Source organism: Ursus maritimus, unplaced genomic scaffold (genome assembly GCF_017311325.1).
Source record: "Ursus maritimus isolate PB19 unplaced genomic scaffold, ASM1731132v1 scaffold_15, whole genome shotgun sequence".
Taxonomy (NCBI): Eukaryota; Metazoa; Chordata; class Mammalia; order Carnivora; family Ursidae; genus Ursus; species Ursus maritimus.
The window spans coordinates 63417217-63435505 of record NW_024423897.1 but is presented as its reverse complement, the minus strand read 5'-3'; the positions used below and the strand labels follow the sequence as shown (position 1 = coordinate 63435505).

Here is an 18289-nt window from a genome sequence, read left to right as displayed (position 1 = left end):
NGTGCCCAGCTCCTGACAGCACTGCTCCCAGACATGTGAACTCCAGCGCTTCAAGCCACGCAGGTCACAAAGTGGCTTCCGTGGCAGAGGAGGCCTGCGTGCAGAGCTGGCCAGCTGAGAGAGGGAGTGAGATGGAGGTGTTCTCCCAGCCTCACCTTTTCTGCGTCCGGCTTTGACACCAGAACACCACGGTCTACTCTGCCCTTACCACTCCAGCTTCCCCAGACACACCGCCTTCAGAAGCATTCCTTAGCAGTCACACCCGAAATGGAACACACCTTCCCTGTGCGGCACACTCGCCCTTTTGACCAGGACGGGCTTTGGTGCGACGTGCGGCTCTCCCCGCTTTGTGCGAGCGGGCCAGAGTGAGAGTGCGTGTCCGTTCAAGACCAGCACCCACGCGTGGGGCTGAGGTGAGATTAGTTGCTCCTGGACGGTGGGGCTGGATCCAGGCCCTGCCGTAGTCTAGTATGTTGTCCTGTTTAGAACTACAGCTTACAGTCACGATCACAGTAGGGACAGAGCTCTCGTGCAGGGGCGTGACAAGGCAGTATTCCCACCTTTAGAGGGTGCTCTGCTGTCCCCCTTGAGCTCTGGAAAGACGGTGAGCCAAGTGATTGGCCTGGAGCTGCAGTCCTGAGACGAGCCGGCCACGTCTGGTTCTTGTCCACTCCCATCGGAGTAGAACTCCACATCGTGTTACAACCCAAACAAGCACCCTCCCACAAGAAGGCTCCAGGGCCTGTGCTGTGTGATGGGGTGGTGTGGGAGAGAAAGCAGCCACAGCAAATGCAAACATGCAGTTCCCCTGGCGCGAGAGGCCATCAGACAGGACTGATCCACCACAGTGAACCCAGCTGCCCTGTCTGCCCCTGGCAGGCCGCTCGATTCCTCAGGAAGCAGAAGATTGACATGTGTCAGAACTTGGGCAGCCCAGGGCATCTCACCAAGAGGTGAAGAAGCTGGTCGTGGAAGAGACGTGGCCTGCAGCGGCTAACAGTCTGTCTCTCTCTCCAGGAAAGAGGTGCAGGAGCTGGGACTGGTCATCCTGGTGGACGCTCGCGAGGGTCCGGCTGCCCCTGCTCTCTTCCAGGCTCTGACAGCGCTGCAGGTGAGTCAGGGTGGCTCCTGTCCTCAGGGCACCGAGCACCTCATGGCTCCCTCATGACCCAGGAGCAGCTGAGTGCAGCCATGCCCGGACTCACCCCCAGTGTGAATCTCAGGCTGAGGTGGGGGTCCTGAGTGTGGACGTGGAAAGTGGCAGAAAGAGCCCGCTCCTGCATCCATCAACTGTGCTCCCCCGCGGTCGGACACGGTCACCGGGAAGGAGCTTCCCGCCCATCTCCTGGGTCGCCACTGCGGACCTTAAAGGCAGGGTCAGCCAGGACCAGCCCATGTGGGCATGACCCCTTCCCCCCACAGCAGTCCTTATCCAGTGCCTGACTAAATCCGGGTGCAGGGCTGCACGCCGCACCTTCTCAGACACGGACAGAGGTGTGGATGCTGTGGGGAGGAGGGCCCTACCTTGGGGCAGATATGGTACCTGCCAGGCCTCTGCAACGAGGTCAAGGAGGCTGTCTGGCAGGTTCGCAGTCACCCCAGGAAGACCTGATCCTGGATTTGGGGTCATGAGTAAAATCGAGAGGGAAGTGGGGAGTCCCTAGAACAGGGAGAAAGTCCAGAGACCCAGGGCCGGGTGGGAGCCTGAGAGCGTTCACACTCCCTCAGGCGTGTGTATATGGGGGCCCTCATGTGCCAAACCCTGTGGAGTCTGGGGTCCCCCCTTCTCCCTCAGTGAAAACCTGTTCCCTCTCTTTGGTCTCTGCTAAAGGTGCCAGGCACCAGTCACCATTCTATCCAGGTTCCTAAGTTTAGGGACGCCAAATGGAAATTCTTTCAAGGAAGGACTCCGTGGTGGAGGTCGGGGCACATCTGGACGGAAGTGCACTCAATAAGCTGGAGAACAGCGTGTGGGGAAAGGAGAGGAGAGCCCCCGGCGGGCAGGCCGTGTGTGGGGCAGGGGCTGGGGGAGGCCAGGCAGCCGTGGGCCAGGTTAGCAGAAGCAGACAACCCTGGTCAGGGCACCTGGCGGTGGCGCAGCTCCTGTCGGACTCAGAGGACAAGGAGCAGATTCCCCAGGAGGGAAGGACCGACGCAGAGGCGCCGTCCAGCAGGAGAGGGCTCTCAGAGCAGAGCCCAGCGGCGAGGTCTGCATGTCAGAGGGAGAAACGGGCTCTCAGCAGAAGGGTTCACAGCACACACCTTCAAAGCCCGGAGTCACAGGTTTGACGTGCCGAAACTGTTTCCGCGACTGCCGGGGAGGCTCACGAATCCCTTACTGCTCACTCCCCCGCTCTCGGCCGGCTGTCGGGCTCAGAAATCCGCGACCGGGATGTCATCCAGCTTGATGCTCATATGCTGTGTGGTCTTCGAAATGCCTTTGAGATTCTGGATTTTCTGGACCACATGCAATTTTATAGACCAGCAAAGGCTGAGACGTGACTGGAAGACTCCTGGGAAAGTAGAGGGACGACCGCTTTTTGAACAGATTTTGAAGGCGCTTCTGTCCAAGGAGGAACAGCCGCCTCGGTGACCACGGGACTTCCTCAGAGCCTGTGGATTCGCAGAGGAAGGTGTTAAATCTGGAGGCCTGGGCCCGGCATCCACAGTGCACCGGAGGGTGAGGTTGGGTTGTTTCAGACGCACGTTCCTCAGGAGCGAACGTGTAATCTGGCCACCTCACACCAGTCAGCTCAGTACCCATCAGTAGCAACTTGTGAAAACATGGGAGAGAGGCAACTTTGCGTCTGCCTTCAAAACCAGGCTACGTTGTGGCTGTTGCTGAAATGACTTTGAAGCTGCAACCAGACCTTGTGACCGGATTCCCAGAACCCATTCCGCCTGCTTCACGTGCCCGTTGGGAACAGCTCGCCCTCACGAGGAGGGTGTGCGGCCCAGTCTGCCGGCCTCGTCCTCCCCCCTCCGGACCCTCCGGAGCCCCGGGCCCGCGCAGCTCACCGCGGAGCCTGCGCGCAGAGCTTCCTCTTCCTCCGCCTCCCTGCTGCTCCGATGTCCTCCAGTTTCTTCCACCTTCAGCCCTGGGGCGGCCTGTGGGGGAGCGGTCCTGCTTCCCAGCCCCCATCTGCAGGCTCCCTGGGCCCACCAGACCCTTTGCCAGCCCTGGCACATGGTGCCTCACACACGGGTCACTTTGGTCATTGCTGCCCTGGAGAGGTTCTGAATGACGAGGCTTGAAATTTGGTTTCAGGGGAAGCGGGGATATCCAGTGACTTGCCGCAGGGCCCAGGATGACCCCCCCCCAAGGCCAGCAGGTGGCGCGGGAGCCTCGGGCTCCTTGCGGGCCCTCCAGTTGGAAGGGTGGGGCCGGAGCCCCATGAGGCCCTAGAGGCTGTGTTGGGGCCCCTTTCCCAGTAAGGGGCTCGAGGAACTCTGACAGCGCATGGTCACTCCCGGACCCAGGCTGAGAGGCGAGGTGCGGCCCGCAGGGCAGGAACGTGGGCAACACCCAGACAGGCGCAACCAGGGTGCAGCTGGCACGGAGGCATCAGTGTCACCACCCCACCGCCTGACGGACCGTGGCCCTGGCCTCGTGGGAGGTTACTGGGGCACCAGGAAGAAACCCGAGCGTGCAGCTGCCCGTGGGCTCCCTCCCCGCGCTGTGCTGTGTGTGTGCTGCGTGCGGGACCAAGAGCAGACGGGGTCCTACCGCCCAGGGGACACTGAGGCAGAACTCCACGAAGCCAGAGGACTGTGGTGGCTTCAACTTCTTTGGCATCCCATTAAAAACTTGAAAATTAAGTGTCCAGCCTCAAAGAGAGATGACCGAGCCCTCGTTGAGTGTTCCTGCCACTGTGTGTGAGACCCAGGCAGACCCCACATGTGCCCCGGGAGCCCTCCGGCCTCAACCAGAACCACACACCATTTTCCCTTTGTCAGAACACCCCTTCCCAGCACTTCTTTTGTTCAGGCTTCCCTTAAGTCCTGCGCCGCCTGGGCCCCACAGCGGTGGAATGAGCCCCAAGTGACATGGCCCCTCTCTACCCACACTTCTCCCAGAGCAGAAGCTGGAGGAACATCTTCAAGTTTTCATCACAAGCGCATCTTCGAAGGAACTTGAGGAAACCCGCTGTGTCCTGTCGTCTGGGTGCTGGCATTCAGACGGCCCTGAGTCCTGACGGCAAAGGCAGGGTCTGTAACCCAAGTGAGAGGAGTGGGAATACGCCGAATTCCATTTTCAGTTTTATTTCTGAGGAATATACAGAAATAGTTAAATTTTTTCATAGAGGGCAAAAAATAGAACTCTCATAATTACCTCAAGTGACTATCCTTCAAATTTATTAAATTATTAAAGTTCAGATACCGTAAGCTTTCCACTTCAAAAAGGAAATGATGGGTTTTTCATTTCTTGGTGGAAGAAAATGCTAAGAATTACTCATTCCTACCCTGCCCACAGCATAAAACTTCCAAAACACAAAACACAAACTGTGTTCTCACTTGTCTGAAAATTAATATCCATCTTCTTTGCAATAGCAACAAATCCTAATAGTAAAAAATCACTCAGGTAGGAATATATGAGAAATATAAAACACTTTGCAAAACTTGTAGTTTGAATTCATGATAACTGAAAATTTTACCTAAACTGAGTGAGAGAAATAGAAAATGACTCAAATAAAAAAGCAAGAATGTTTTTGTATAGGTTTTTCTATGGTTTGTTCATTAAATGAATATTTATGGAATGTCATCCACAAGAAGCCGCATTTAAAAAATGTAAATATATAAGATTAATTTAATACAAATAAAGTATCAGTTATTTTTTAAAGATTTTATTTGTTTATTCGACAGAGATAGAGACAGCCAGCGAGAGAGGGAACACAGCAGGGGGAGTGGGAGAGGAAGAAGCAGGCTCCCAGCGGAGGAGCCTGATGTGGGGCTCGATCCCATAACGCCGGGATCATGCCCTGAGCCGAAGGCAGACGCTTAACCGCTGTGCCACCCAGGCGCCCCAAAGTTATTTCTGAGGCCTATCCAGTCAAAATAGGGGATCAATATTGGGAATTACAAAGAGCCTAAAACCTGTTTATCACTATAAGAAACTTAAAAAGTGAAGCTTTAGAAAATATGAGTGAAGAAGCAAGCACTATGTAAATAAAATAGTTTTATTGCTGAATGATCTGGCTTCAATGTAGTCTAGAAAACAGAAATCAAGGAGGTTAGTTTAAAGTCCTAAAACATGTCAAAAACAACAACAACAGCAGGGTTGGAACCCAAATTGGGAACACATACGTCATACTATATACAAAATTACAAGTGGGTCCCAGACCTGTCTGCGCAAAGTGAGGCTGCAAAACCACCAGAAGGACGCGGGAAAATCTTCATGACCTTGATCAGGCGAAGATTTCTTAGCTACGACACCAACACCATGATCCATAAACGAAAGCCATGATAAGGTGGGCTTCATCAAAACTGAAAACTTCCTCAAAAGCCACTGTCACTAAAATAAAAATACAAGCCAGGAGTTGGGAGAAAACTGTGTGCAAAACACAGATCTGATGAAAGACTTGTATCTGGGATATACAAAATCCCAAACTCGGCAACAAGACAAACAGCCCAATGAAATACGGGCAAAGATTTGAACACACTTGACCAAAGAAGATATACGAATGGTAGAGAAGCACATAAACATATGTTCAACATCAGGAATCACTGGAGAAATACAACTTGTACCCAAAAGGAGAAAACCCAGCAAAACTTGACAGAAGCAAGGGCTTGGTATTGCTTGTGGATATGCAAAATGGCACAACCACTCCAGTTTCTTCACAAGTTAGGATGCACTTACCATAGGACCCAGCAATCCTACTGCTAGATATTTACGCAAGAGAAGTGAAAACTTGCGTTCACACAGAGTTTCTAGTGGCTTTGTTTATGGTTGCCACAAGCTGGAAACAACCGGACGTCCTCTAGCTGGTGAGTGGTGATGAGCTGTAATGCCTGTGTGCAGGGGAATTCTCCTCCGCGGTGGGAAGGAGTGAGCTATGAACCCCCATCGCATGGACGAATTGCAGATGCCCTGGGCTGAGTGAAAGAAGCCAGTACTGTGTGAGTCCGTGTGTACGATACCTGAAAAAGGCAGACTTAAGGACACAGATGCGGTGCCAGAGGCTGGTGGGCTTGGCAAAGGAGCATGAGGAAATTGGGGGCACGCTGAACTGTTGTATTTATCTTGACTGTGATGGTGGTTCCATGACTATAAGTTCTGTCAAAATTTAGAGAACTCTATATTTAAAAGGGTGGATTTTATTGTATGTAAATTATAACCAATAAACTTGTTTACATTAAAAATTTATAAGGTCAAATAATGTCCATTTAGAGCAAAGACGGTACATTTTACGTATTCTAGGTACTTGGGGAAAATATCAAAGCAGAAGTAGCACCCCTCATAGTTAGACAATTCTATTAAGTCAATGAAGTTAAAAATTACAAAGCTAATCAGTATTTCTTCTTATTTCAGAACGCATCTCCTTCCATAATTCATAGTATTGTGATGTTGGTGAATAAAGAATCAGGATTTAGGCCTGACAAAGATGGAACAATTCAGGTAATGGTTTTAGACCCTCGGGGTTAGACATGACTCTGGGTGATGCATAAAATTAAATGTTAGAACGCGTAGATGAGATAAGACGTACCAAAAACTTTATGTGAATTCTGGCTGCATCCATATTAGAGCCTGAAAACCCATCACCCATCCCTTAAGCTTTTGCAGGGCCCTAAAGAGCATAATATCAGAAAACTTTTAAAAATCTAATTTTTCTTCTCTACCTCATTTGTTTTCTCTTCTCTTCTTGCTTCTTTCTCTTTTATCTAAAAACTCTTTATGTTGCCTTCATTCCTGAAGGGTTTTTTGCTGGATACAGAATTCTGGCTTACAGCAGGTTTTCGTTTGTTTTTCCAGGACTTTAAAGGTGTTGTTCTGTTGTCTACTGGCCTCCATAGTTTCTTTCCTTTTTTTTTTTTCCTGCAAAATGGTTTTGCCTCCATAGTTCTGATGAAAAGTTTTTTATAATTCAAATAATTGTTCATATATAGAAAATGTGTCACTTTCCTTTGGTTACTTCCAGGATTTTCTCTTTCTTTTCAGCAAACTGACTATAATGTACTGGGCATGGTTTCTTCATCTTTATCCTCTCAGGTTGGGCTGAACTTGAATTTTCAAATTTATGTCTATCACCAGATTTAGGAAATTTTCATTCATTATTTCTTGAAATGTTTTTTTCTGCCTCATTCTCTCCCCTCATCCTAGGATTTCAATTACACACACTGATATTGCCCCAGAGGTCTTTTTTTGTTTTTCACTCTTTATTGTACTTTTACTTTTTGGAGTTTTAAGAAGTGATAGTCTAGAAGTTTTCTTTCTCTTTCTTTCTTTTCAAAAACAACTTTACTGAGCTATAATTCATGTCCCATACAAATCATTTATCAAACCTCATCAGTGATCTTTAGTATATACATGGAATTGTGCAACTGTTCCCACAATCTAATTTTATTTATTTTTGTTTTCATTTTTTCCAAATTTTTATTTAAGTTCTACTTAGTTAACATACACTGCAATATTGATACCCCCCTCCATCAACCCTCAGTGTGTTCTCTATTGTTAAGAGTCTCCTATGGTTTGGCTCCCTGTCTCTATTTTTTTCCCACTTGCCCTATGTTCATCTGTTTTGTTTCTTATGAGTGAACGTTGTGTATATGGACCACATCTTCTTTATCCATTCAGCAGTTGGTGGACATTTGGGCTCTTTCCATAGTTTGGCTATTGTTGATAATGCTGCTATAAACATCGGGGTGCATGTATCCCTTTGAATTAGTATTTTTGTATCCTTTGAGTAAATACCCAGTAGTGCGATTGCTGTGTCGTAGGGTAGCTCTATTTTTAACGTTTTGAAGAACCTCCATACTGTTCTCCAGAGTGGCTGCGCTCCCACCGACAGTGTAAGAGGGTTCCCTTTCTCTACATACTTGCCAACACCTGTTATTTCTTGTGTTATTGACTTTAGCCATTCTGACAGGTGGGAGGTGATATCTTATTGTGGTTTTCATTTGTATTTCCCTGATGATAGGTGATGTCGAGCATCTCTTCATGTGTCTGTTGGCCATCTGGACATCTTCTTTGGGAAAATGTCTGTTTGTAACTTCTGCCTATTTTTCAGTTAGATTATTTGGGTTTTTTGGGTGTTGAGTTTTATAAGTTCTTTATATATTTTGGATACTAACACTTTAATCAGAGATGTCATTTGCAAATATCTTCTTCTACTCTCTAAGTTGCCTTTCAGTTTTGTTGGTTGTTTCCTTTACTGTACAGAAGCTTTTTATTTTTATGAAGTCCCAATAATTTATTTTTGGTTTTGTTTCCTTTGCCTCAGGAGACCTCTCTAGAAACAGGTTGTGTTGGCAGATGTCAGAGAAATCACTGCCTGTGCTCTCTTCTAGGATTTTTATGGTTTCAGTTCTCACATTTAGGTCTTTTATCCATTTTAAATTTATTTTTGTGTATAGTATAAGAAAGTGGCCCAGTTTCATTCTTCTGCATGTTGCTGTCCAGTTTTCCCAACACCATTTGTTGAATAGACTGTCTTTTTTCCAATGGATATTCTTTCCTGCTTTGTGGAAAATTAGTTGACCTTATAGTTGTGGTTCCATTTCTGGGTTTTCTATTCCGTTCCATTGATCCCATGTGTCCATTTTTGTGCCAGTACCATACTGTTTTGATTACTACAGCTTTGTAATATAACTCAAGTCCAGAATTATGATGCCTCCAGCTTTGCTTTTCTTTTTCAAGGTTGCTTTGGCTATTCAGGATCTTTTGTGGTTCCATACAAATTTTAGGACTGGTGGTTCTATTTCCATGAAGAATGCTGGTGGTATTTTGATAGGGATTGCATTAAATGTGTAGATTGCTTTGCATAGTATGGACATTTTAATGATATTTGTTTTTTAAATCCATGAGCATGGAATGTCTTTCCATTTCTTCATGTCATCTTAATTTCTTTCATCTGTGTTTTATAGTTTTCCATGTATAGGTCTTTCACCTCTTTGGTTAGGTTTATCCCTAAGTGTCTTATTGTTTTTGATGCAATTGTAAATGGGATTGATTCCTTAATTTCCCTTTGTGCTGCTTCATTATTTGTGTGTAGAAATGCAACAGGGTTTCTGTGCATGGATTTAGTATCCTGTGACTTTACTGAATTTGTGTATCAGTTCTAGTGGTTTTTTGGTGCAGTCTTTTGAGTTTTCTATATAGAGTATCATGTTATCTGCAAATAGAGTTTGACTCCTTCCTTGCTGATTTGGGTGCCTTTTATTACTTTTTGTGATCTGACTGCTGTGGCTAGGACTTCCAGTACACTGTTGAATAACAGTGGTGAGAGTGGACATCCCTCTCTTATTCCTCACTGTAGAAGAAAAGCTCAGTTTTTCCCCATTGAGAATGATGTTTCCTGTGGGTTTTTCATATATGGCCTTTATTATGTTGAGGTATGTTCCTTCTAAAGGTACTTTGTTGAGGGTTTTATCATGAATGGATGTTGTACTTTGTCAGATGCTTTTTCTGCTTCTATTGAAATGATCACATGGTTCTTTTTTTTTTTTTAAGATTTTATTTATTTATTCGACAGAGATAGAGACAGCCAGCAAGAGAGGGAACACAAGCAGGGGGAGTGGGAGAGGAAGAAGCAGGCTCATAGCGGAGGAGCCTGATATGGGGCTCGATCCCAGAACGCCGGGATCACGCCCTGAGCCGAAGGGAGATGCTTAACAACTGCGCCACCCAGGCGCCCCGATCACATGGTTCTTATCCTTTCTCTTATTGATGTGCTATCTCATGCTGATGGATTTGCAAATATTGAACCATCCTTAATATTGAACAAATCCCACTTGATCATAGTGAATGATTTTTTTTTAATGTATTGTTGGGTACAATTCACTAGTATTTTGTTGAGAATTATTGCATCCATGTTCATCAGGGATATTGGCCTATAGTTCTCTTTTTTAGTGGTTTCTTTATCTGGTTTCAGTATCAGGGTGATACTGGCCTCACAGAATGGAGGTTGTCCTTTTTTAATTTTTTGAAATAGTTTGAAAAGAATAGGTATTAACTCTTCTTTAAATGTTTGATAGAATTCACCTGTGTAGCCATCTGGTCCTGGACTTTTGTTTGTTGGGAGGTCTTTGTTACTGATTCAATTTCTTTGCTGGTTATGGGTCTTTTCAAATTTTCTATTTCTTCTTGTTTCAGTTTTCATAGGTTTGGTAGGTTTTTAGGAATGTATCCATTTCTTCTAGGCTGTTAATTTGTTGGCATATAGTTTTTCATAATATTCTCTTATAATTGTTTTTATTTCTGTGGGGTTTGTTGTTATTTCCCCTCTCCCTTTGTGCTTTTATTTTTGGGGTTCTTCTCTCGCTCTCTCTCTCTTTGATGAGTCTGACTAGGGACTTATCGATTTTATCAATTTTTTCAAAGAATCAGCTCCTGGTCTCATTGATCAGTTTTACTGTTTTGTTTGTTTCTGTATCACTTATTTTTGCTTGATTCTTTGTCATTAACCTTCTCTGCTGGCTTTAGGCTTCACTTGTTGTTCCTTTTCTAGATCTTTCAGGTGCAAGGTTAGGTTATGTATTTGAGATTTTCTTGCTTCTTGAGGAGGGCCTGTATTGCTATATAATTCCCTCTTAGAACCACTTTTGCTGCATCCCAAAGGTTTTGGACCATCATGTTTTCATTTTCATCTGTTTCCATGTATTTCTTAATTTCTTCTTTGATTTCCTGGTTTACCCATTCATTGCTTAGTAGACTATTCTTTAACCTCCATGTATTTGTGGTCTTTCCAGATTTTTTCTTGTGATTAACTTTAAGTTTCATAGTGTTGTGGTCAGAAAATACACATGGTGTGATCTCGATCTTTTTGTACTTATTGAGGCCTGATTTGCGACCCAGGATGTGATCTATTTTGGAGAATATTCCATGAATACTCAAGAAGAATGTGTATTCTGCCACTTTAGGATGAAATGTCCTAAATATATCTGTCAAGTCCATCTGGTTCAGTGTGTCATTCAAAGCCATTGTTTCCTTGGTGATTTTCTGCTTAGATGATCTATCTGTTGCTGTAAGTGGGGTACTAAAATCCCCTATTATTGGATTATTATCAGTGAATTCCTTTATGTTCATTGTTAACTGCTGTATATATTTGGGTGCTTCCAAGTTAGTATTTACAGTTCTTGGATCTTCTGATCTTCTGATTGAATTGTCCCTTTTATTATGATATAGTGCCTTCTTCATCTCTTGTTACAGTCTTTGGTTTAAAATCTAGTTTGTCTGATACAAGTATGGCTGCTCTGGCTTTCTTTTGACATCCATTAGCATCCTGGATTGTTCTCCACCCCCTCACTTTCAATCTGGAGATGTCTTTAGGTCTAAAATGAGTCTCTTGTAGGCAACATATAGATGAGTCTTGGTTTTGTTTGTTTATTTGTTTGTTTGTTTGTTTAATCCATTCTTTTACCCTACATCTTTTGATTGGAGCATTTAGTCCATTTACATTCAGAGTGTGTTATTGATTGATTATTGATAGGAATTTAGTGCCATTGTATTACTTGTAAAGTTGTTGTTTCTGGAGATGTTCTCTTTCCTTTCTAGTCTTTGTTGCTTTTGGTCCTTCCCATTCAAAGAGTCCCCTTTAATATTTCTTGCAGGTCTGGTTTAGTGATCATGAACTCCTTTAGTTTTTGTTTGCCTGGGAAATTTTTTATCTCTCCTTCTATTCTGAATGACAGCCTTGCTGGATAAAGTATTCTTGGCTGCAGATCTTTCCCATTCAGCATGTTTAATATATCATGCCACTTTCTTCTGGCCTGCTAGGTTTCTTTGGATAGATCTGCTGCTAACCTGATTTGTCTTCCCTTGTAAGTTAGGGATTTCCTTTCTCTTGCTGCTCTCAGGATTCTTTCCTTTCCTTATCTCTGTATTTTGCAAATTTTACTATAATATCTCTTGGTATTGGCCAGCTTTTGTTGATTTTGATGGGTGTTTTCTGGGCCTCCTGGATTTGGATGTCTCTTTCCTTCCCCAGATAAGGGAAGTTTTTAGCTATAACTTGCTCAAATAAACCTTCTGTCTCTTTTTCCCTCTCTTCTTCTGGGACTCCTATGATATGAATGTTATGGAGTCACTGATTTCCCTAAGTCTATATTCATGATCCAATATTTTTCTTTCCCTCTTCTTTTCAGCTTCATTATTTTCCATAATCTTATCTTCTATATCACTTATTCATGCCTCTGTTCTTCCATTCTTGTGGTCATTACATCCAGTTGGTTTTGCATCTAAGTTATAGCATTTTTTATTTCAGCCTGAGTAGTTTTTAGGTCTTTTATCTCTGTAGCCAGGGTTTCTCTGTTTTCTTCTATGCTTTTGTCAAGCCCAGCTAGTATCCTTACGATTGTTGTTTTAAATTCTGGTTCAGGCATATTACTTGTATCTATTTTGATTAGTTCCCTAGCAGTGATCTCTTCTCATTCTTTCTTTTGGGATGAATTCCTCCATCTTGCATTTTGTCTAGGGCTCTGTCTTTTGTGAGTTAGGAAAGCCTGTGCTAGTCCTGTTTCCACTAGAGCTGAAGCTTTGCAGCACTCTGAGCAGAAGACCTGGTGCATGCAAGGGATTTGTGCTAGTCTCTGGGGGAGGGAGGGGCCCACTGCTGCTCTGGCTCTCAATCATTCTTACTGTAATTAAAAAGGCACCTGCAGAGCACAGGAGAGCGGTGCTTGGTATAAGCGGCTCAAGCCTCCGCTGTGTGCACTATGCCACTTGCTAAAGTCTGTCCATGCTAATGGGAGGGGTAAAAAGTAGCGTCGGCCCTCTCTCTTCCCCAGAGAGGGGAGTTTGCCCCCCTGCTGTTCAGGATGCCCTCACAGAAGAGTAAACAATCTCTCCTCTTGTGTCGCAGGCTCCCATCAGATTCCTGCCTTCACCCTATGTCAGAGCTGTCTGCCTGCTCAGTCGTGCAGTGCTCCCGTGTTTTTTCGCAGGTGTGCAGCTGGGTTTCAAAACTCCAAATTTTAGGGACCTGGCACGGTGCAGAACCAAGCGGGTACTCTGGGGAAGGGTCTTGCCATGCTGTGGCTGGTGACTTTTGTCCCAGAAAAGCAGTTGCATAACTGCACAAGAGCTTGGATTTTTTGGTAAAGTGTAGCAAAGAGCTGGCATCCAGTTTAGCTGCCCTCAGCAGGCGTTTCTGTTCTATGCTAATGAATGGGGCAGCTCTGTGGTGCCCACAGGCTCTTTTGTCCCTGGAGAGGCAGTGCCGCCTCTCCCAAATGCACTCCAAGAAGGGGAACTGTCTCTCCCAGTGTAACCCAGGGGATCGTGCTGTCTGCTCCTGGGCCTCTGCCCCCCTTCTGCACAGGAGGACCACTATGTCCACAAGGCTTGACCCTGGCAATGGTGCAGATGTCTAAAACTTCAGACTTTCAGCTCCACTGTGTGTAAAAATTTGCAATAATCAGCCCCTCTCATTTTTCCAGTCAGTGGTTTTGGGGAAGTGTTTTTCTTGTGCAGTTCCCTGTGTGCTGCTTTCTTTCTTTCTTTCACTTCTCTCTCTGTGATCAGGGCTGTCTCTCCTCTGCAGTCCCCACAATTCTTTTCTCCCCCAAATCACGTGTCTCTGTACCTCCTACCTTTCACAATGTGGCCTCTTCTCTCCCGCTAGTTGTGTAGTTTGTTCTCTCAGTCCTCAAAGTGATATCCTGGGTGTTCAAAATGATTTGATAATTATCTAGCTGTGTTCGAGGGATGAGGCAAGCATAAGGTCGTCCCACTACTTCACCATCTTAACTCCTCCCCAAGCGATCTTGCCCCATAGGTCTTTGAGAATCATTTTTTTTCCCACTTATTTTCTCTCTCTTCTTCAGATCAGATTGTTTCTGTTCCTCTATCTTCAAAGTTACTAACTCCATACTCTATTCATCTCCATTCAGCTATTAAGCCCATCTAGTGACATTTTTTTAGTTCAGATATTGTATTTTTCAACTATAAAATATCCAGTGATTTTAAACATGTATTTTCTGTGTCTCTGCTAAGATTTCCTATTCTCTCAGTAATTGCAAGCATTTTTCCTTTATATCATTGAGCGTAGTTATGACCACTGCTTTAAAGTCCCTGTCTAATAATTCCGACATGCAGGTGTTTTCTGGATTGACCTCTGTTGACTGTCATTTCCCTTGAGAATGAGTCACATTTTCCTGATTCTTCATGTGTTAAGTAATTTTGGACTGTATTCTGGACACGTGAATATTCTGTTGAATAATGTTGAATATGCTGACTCTGGATTCTGTAATAAAGCTCCACAGTGGAGTGTTTTGAAATGCATTTAACATGGTTGGACTCAAACTGAAAACTCTCCCCTGCATAGGTCTAGTTCAGTTCTTTTTGCCTTTAGCTACCCAGAATCTTCCCCATGCATACATGGTTCAGGGTCAGCCAGAGTCCTGGGCAGTTACACACAATTGGAGCTCCCTTTCCCTGGCTTTCTCTCTTGTGTATCCACAGTCCAGCTCAGCTCTATTTTCTTGTTCTTCAGGCCAGAAAGATGCCTGTTTTCTATCAGAGCCTCTCAATCCAGTCTCCCTGTGTTGGCATCCAGCTGTCAGGTCAGAGCCATACAAATGAGGAGCTCATTCCATGCTGCTCCCTTCTTCCATGTTTCAGTGGCCCTCCTCAATGAGTCTGACCATGTTTGCCCTCTGGCGCTTTCAAGTGGTTCCTCGTCTCAAGTTGTCTAGGAAGGGCCAACTCTGCCATCTCAGAGTAGCACATCCTTGATTCATTCTTCTCCTTCCCTTCCTCCCCTATCATCTTGCCTTCTCTTCCTTTTCAATTTTTCCTTTTTTTTTTTTTTTTGGTCTTATTTGGAAGCTTTCTGTCATTTCTCTTTGCTACCTTTTCCTTTCCTTTCTCCCCACCTTCATTCCTGTACCCAACCACATTCAGCCCATTAATGCCACCAGCCAGGCAGGGCCACTGGACCCTAAACCTGCCTCTCAACCCTCTCGGTGGTAGTTCTCCCCAGAGTGAGCCATCACAGTAGTCTTTCTGATGGATGCATCTATGGCCGTAACCAGTGAATGCTTCTCCTTGGCAGTGTGAGGTGGTAGGCTCCCTGAAGGCCTTGCACAAGCTTGTTGACAGCTCGCAGCTGACCGCAGACCTCGATGGCTCCTTTCCCTATAGCCACAGTGACTGGATCTCCTTCCGTAGGGTAAGGTTACAGCCGCTGCACTTGCCAGTGTCCTGGGACTTGTCCTTATGCAGATGTTTCTACTCACACCTGAAACAGCTGTCTCTACCCCAAGTGCCGTGCCCATCACAGCTGCCATTCACAGGCTGTTGGAGAGCCACACTGTGGTGGGCTTGGGAGTACCGCTGAAGTCCAGCTCTGGGCAGGGAGGGTGCTGCTCCCCGGCGTTTCTATGGACGCTAACAGTGTGTCTGTCATCTCCTACCTCTCCCACCATGATAGAAGCTGGAGCCCTTCACCACAAATTGCAAGGATGCCATTGTTTTCCTACAAAATTCAGTCCACTCCCTGAATACCCCCAGGACTCTAAGCACAGCACAGGTAGGTTCTCCTGTATTTTATTTTATTATTTTATTTAATTTATTTTTTAATTTCATTTCATTTCATTTTATTTCATTTCATTTCATTTCATTTCATTTCATTTCATTTCATTTCATAGATAGGTAGTTGGGAACATAGAGGTTTAGCCAAATCTGTCATCCACAGCAGAGATTTTCAAACCATTTTTGACTTGTAAATCCCTTTCAATTACCAAAGGACTTCCAAAAGACCACTTATTCCCCCATGACAAAATAATAATAATAATAATAATAATAATAATAATAATAATAATAATAATAGAAATACCACTGCATTTGTTGTGTGCCACCGAGGCCTGAGTAATTAATTACTGTTGGGACACAGAGGTGGACTGGCTGGAGGAAAATCAGCAGCCTAGAGAGCTGGGGCTGGAGACACCTTTGGGTTTACAGGGTATGTGGGCAAGGTCCACACATCCCTGTCCAAATGCCAGGCTCTCTTTCTGCTGCCAAGTTTCAAACTTCCTCCTTTTTCCTCCCTTAGTCTCACCCATCCCTTGGGTGAGAGCATCCGGGACTCCACTACCTCCCTGCTGGGTCAGGTGTCAAGTGTGGGTTCGACCACCCTGCCCTGCTTTCAGCTGGATTGGTAAACACAGGAATTCAGGTCTCACCTAACACTCCCCGTGGAGGAGAGGGTTCTATGCATGCTTCTCCCACTCCATGCAGGAGGTCACAGACTTAATCGGCAAGCATAAAGCAACGATGAAATTTGTGCTGGAAGACGCACTGCTGGTCGCCCTCCGGCTGGAAGGGGGCACCATGCTGGCACGGCTGAGGAGGGAGCAGCTTGGTACCAGCCAAGACTGCCGGTGAGTGTCATGCTGGGGCAGCCCATCCCGGGGGTGATGCCCGTTTCTGTCACGTGCAGCATCTCCCAGGGGTCCAAACCTCTGTTTTTTCTGATGGGCACACCTTGGACCGGAGCCTATCTACATTTGTATCCTCCCAAAAAAGCAGCAGATCCCTTGGAATGCTCGAGTGGAAGGCGAAACTCATCATAATGGGATTCAGCAGAGGTCCCAACCGAATGTTTCGCTGCCTCATTCTGTCTTGGGGTGCCGTGCCCACCCACTCCCTTTTCCCTTCTACCTGTGAGGCACCTGCACCCGTGGCTCCGGGCAGGTTCCTGTTCCTGCGCTGGCTGGGACCTCCGTGGAGCACTCTGTTTGTGTCAGATGGAAGGGGTGCAAAGAGTGCAGCTGTGCCTTTTACCTAGGTTACCACCAAGAGCATATCGCTTGGGTGATTGCCTATGAACAGCTAGTGGTCAGGATTTGGCTTTCTGACACTTTCTCTTCCAGGGATGCCATCGAGGTCGCCTCCAGGCTGTACGACCAAGTGGACGAAGAGGTCCATCGGCTTGTCCTTGCCTCCAACAGGTGTCTGCAGGAGCTGGAGGGACTTCGGGAAGTGAGGACGCTCCAGGAGGGACAAGGCCACGTAAGTACTCTAGGCAGAGAAGCCAAAGAGGAAAATGTTTTGAAACTCTGCTCCTGAAATAACTACCGTCAATATGTAGTATGTTATAATCCAGACTTTTCTCCGTATACATATGTGTATAAAACCTTTTCAAAAGCTTGCATATATTTCTAGTTAAATCTTTATGCTTTTATCAACCACTATTTCCATAGAAGTGAATGTGAAGCAGGATCCCAGGCACAGCCAGCGGTCAGTGTAGGGCAAGGTCGAGTGTGGCTGGAGGCCTGTGTGTCCCTTCGGGGCAGTCGGGGTTGGGGGATGGCCACTGTCAGGGCATGCCGAGCCTGGGTCCCCAGGATGCCAGCAAGCACCGTGGGGTGTGGGGGCCCGTCCTCCCCGTGTTCGTTCGGTTCTGGCCCCAGTGCCCGGCTCTCCTGTTTCTCACTCTCGCACACATCGCGGCGCCTGCATCTTTCGCACTTGGTGATTGTTTGCTTCGGACAGGTTCCTAGGCTCGGGAAGGCTGGGTCAGGGCCCACCATTCCTGAGGTTTTTACACATTTGCCGAATGGGCCTGCAAGCAGCCTCCCCAGTTGAGGGTCTCAGTCGCAGCCTTGAGAGCGTCCCTTCCTCACTGACGAGAAAATAAAGCCCTCGTCACTGCGTTCGGAGTTTTTATGCTACAGGTGAACTTTTCCTTCATCTGTCTGTGGGTCGTTGGATTTACGCCCTAACAAACAGCCGTCTCCACACTGGCCAACTTGGCAGCCGAGAAGTTTCACTAGTATGCGTGTTACTCACACTGAGTCTCTGGTTCTGTGGCAACTATTTTCCCCAGTTTGTCATTGTCCTTCAACTTTGCTTATGATTGAAATGACCTTTCTACCTGAAGGTCACAGAACGACGAATGTATCCCATCCTAAGACTCTTGTGGTTGGAATTTTCCCATTTACATCTTGAAACGAACCAGAACTTTTTTCATGAGGTTGGAAACGGGACTTCACCCCTGAGAGGTCTCCACTCCGCTGACCGTTTCCTCCTCCTCTACCCTGAGGCTCTCAGGCTGCTGGTGATTTGACATTTTTCTCTCTGGCTCTGTCCACAAAGAGAGTGTGCTCTGCTCTCCTCTGCCTGTGCCCGGGG

The 18289-nt window shown here is 46.1% G+C and overlaps 1 protein-coding gene across 1 annotated transcript in view; it reads left to right on the top strand.

The window, feature by feature from the left end:
• The window catches only part of PLEKHG4B (pleckstrin homology and RhoGEF domain containing G4B), an 83453-nt gene that overhangs the window by 48891 nt on the left and 16273 nt on the right, over positions 1–18289 (top strand). The window contains exons 9-14 of the mRNA XM_040630192.1: positions 1018–1111; positions 6530–6616; positions 15210–15326; positions 15588–15686; positions 16394–16536; positions 17029–17167. Coding sequence (XP_040486126.1) covers positions 1018–1111; positions 6530–6616; positions 15210–15326; positions 15588–15686; positions 16394–16536; positions 17029–17167 — 679 coding nt within the window. The remainder of the gene's footprint in view (positions 1–1017; positions 1112–6529; positions 6617–15209; positions 15327–15587; positions 15687–16393; positions 16537–17028; positions 17168–18289) is intronic.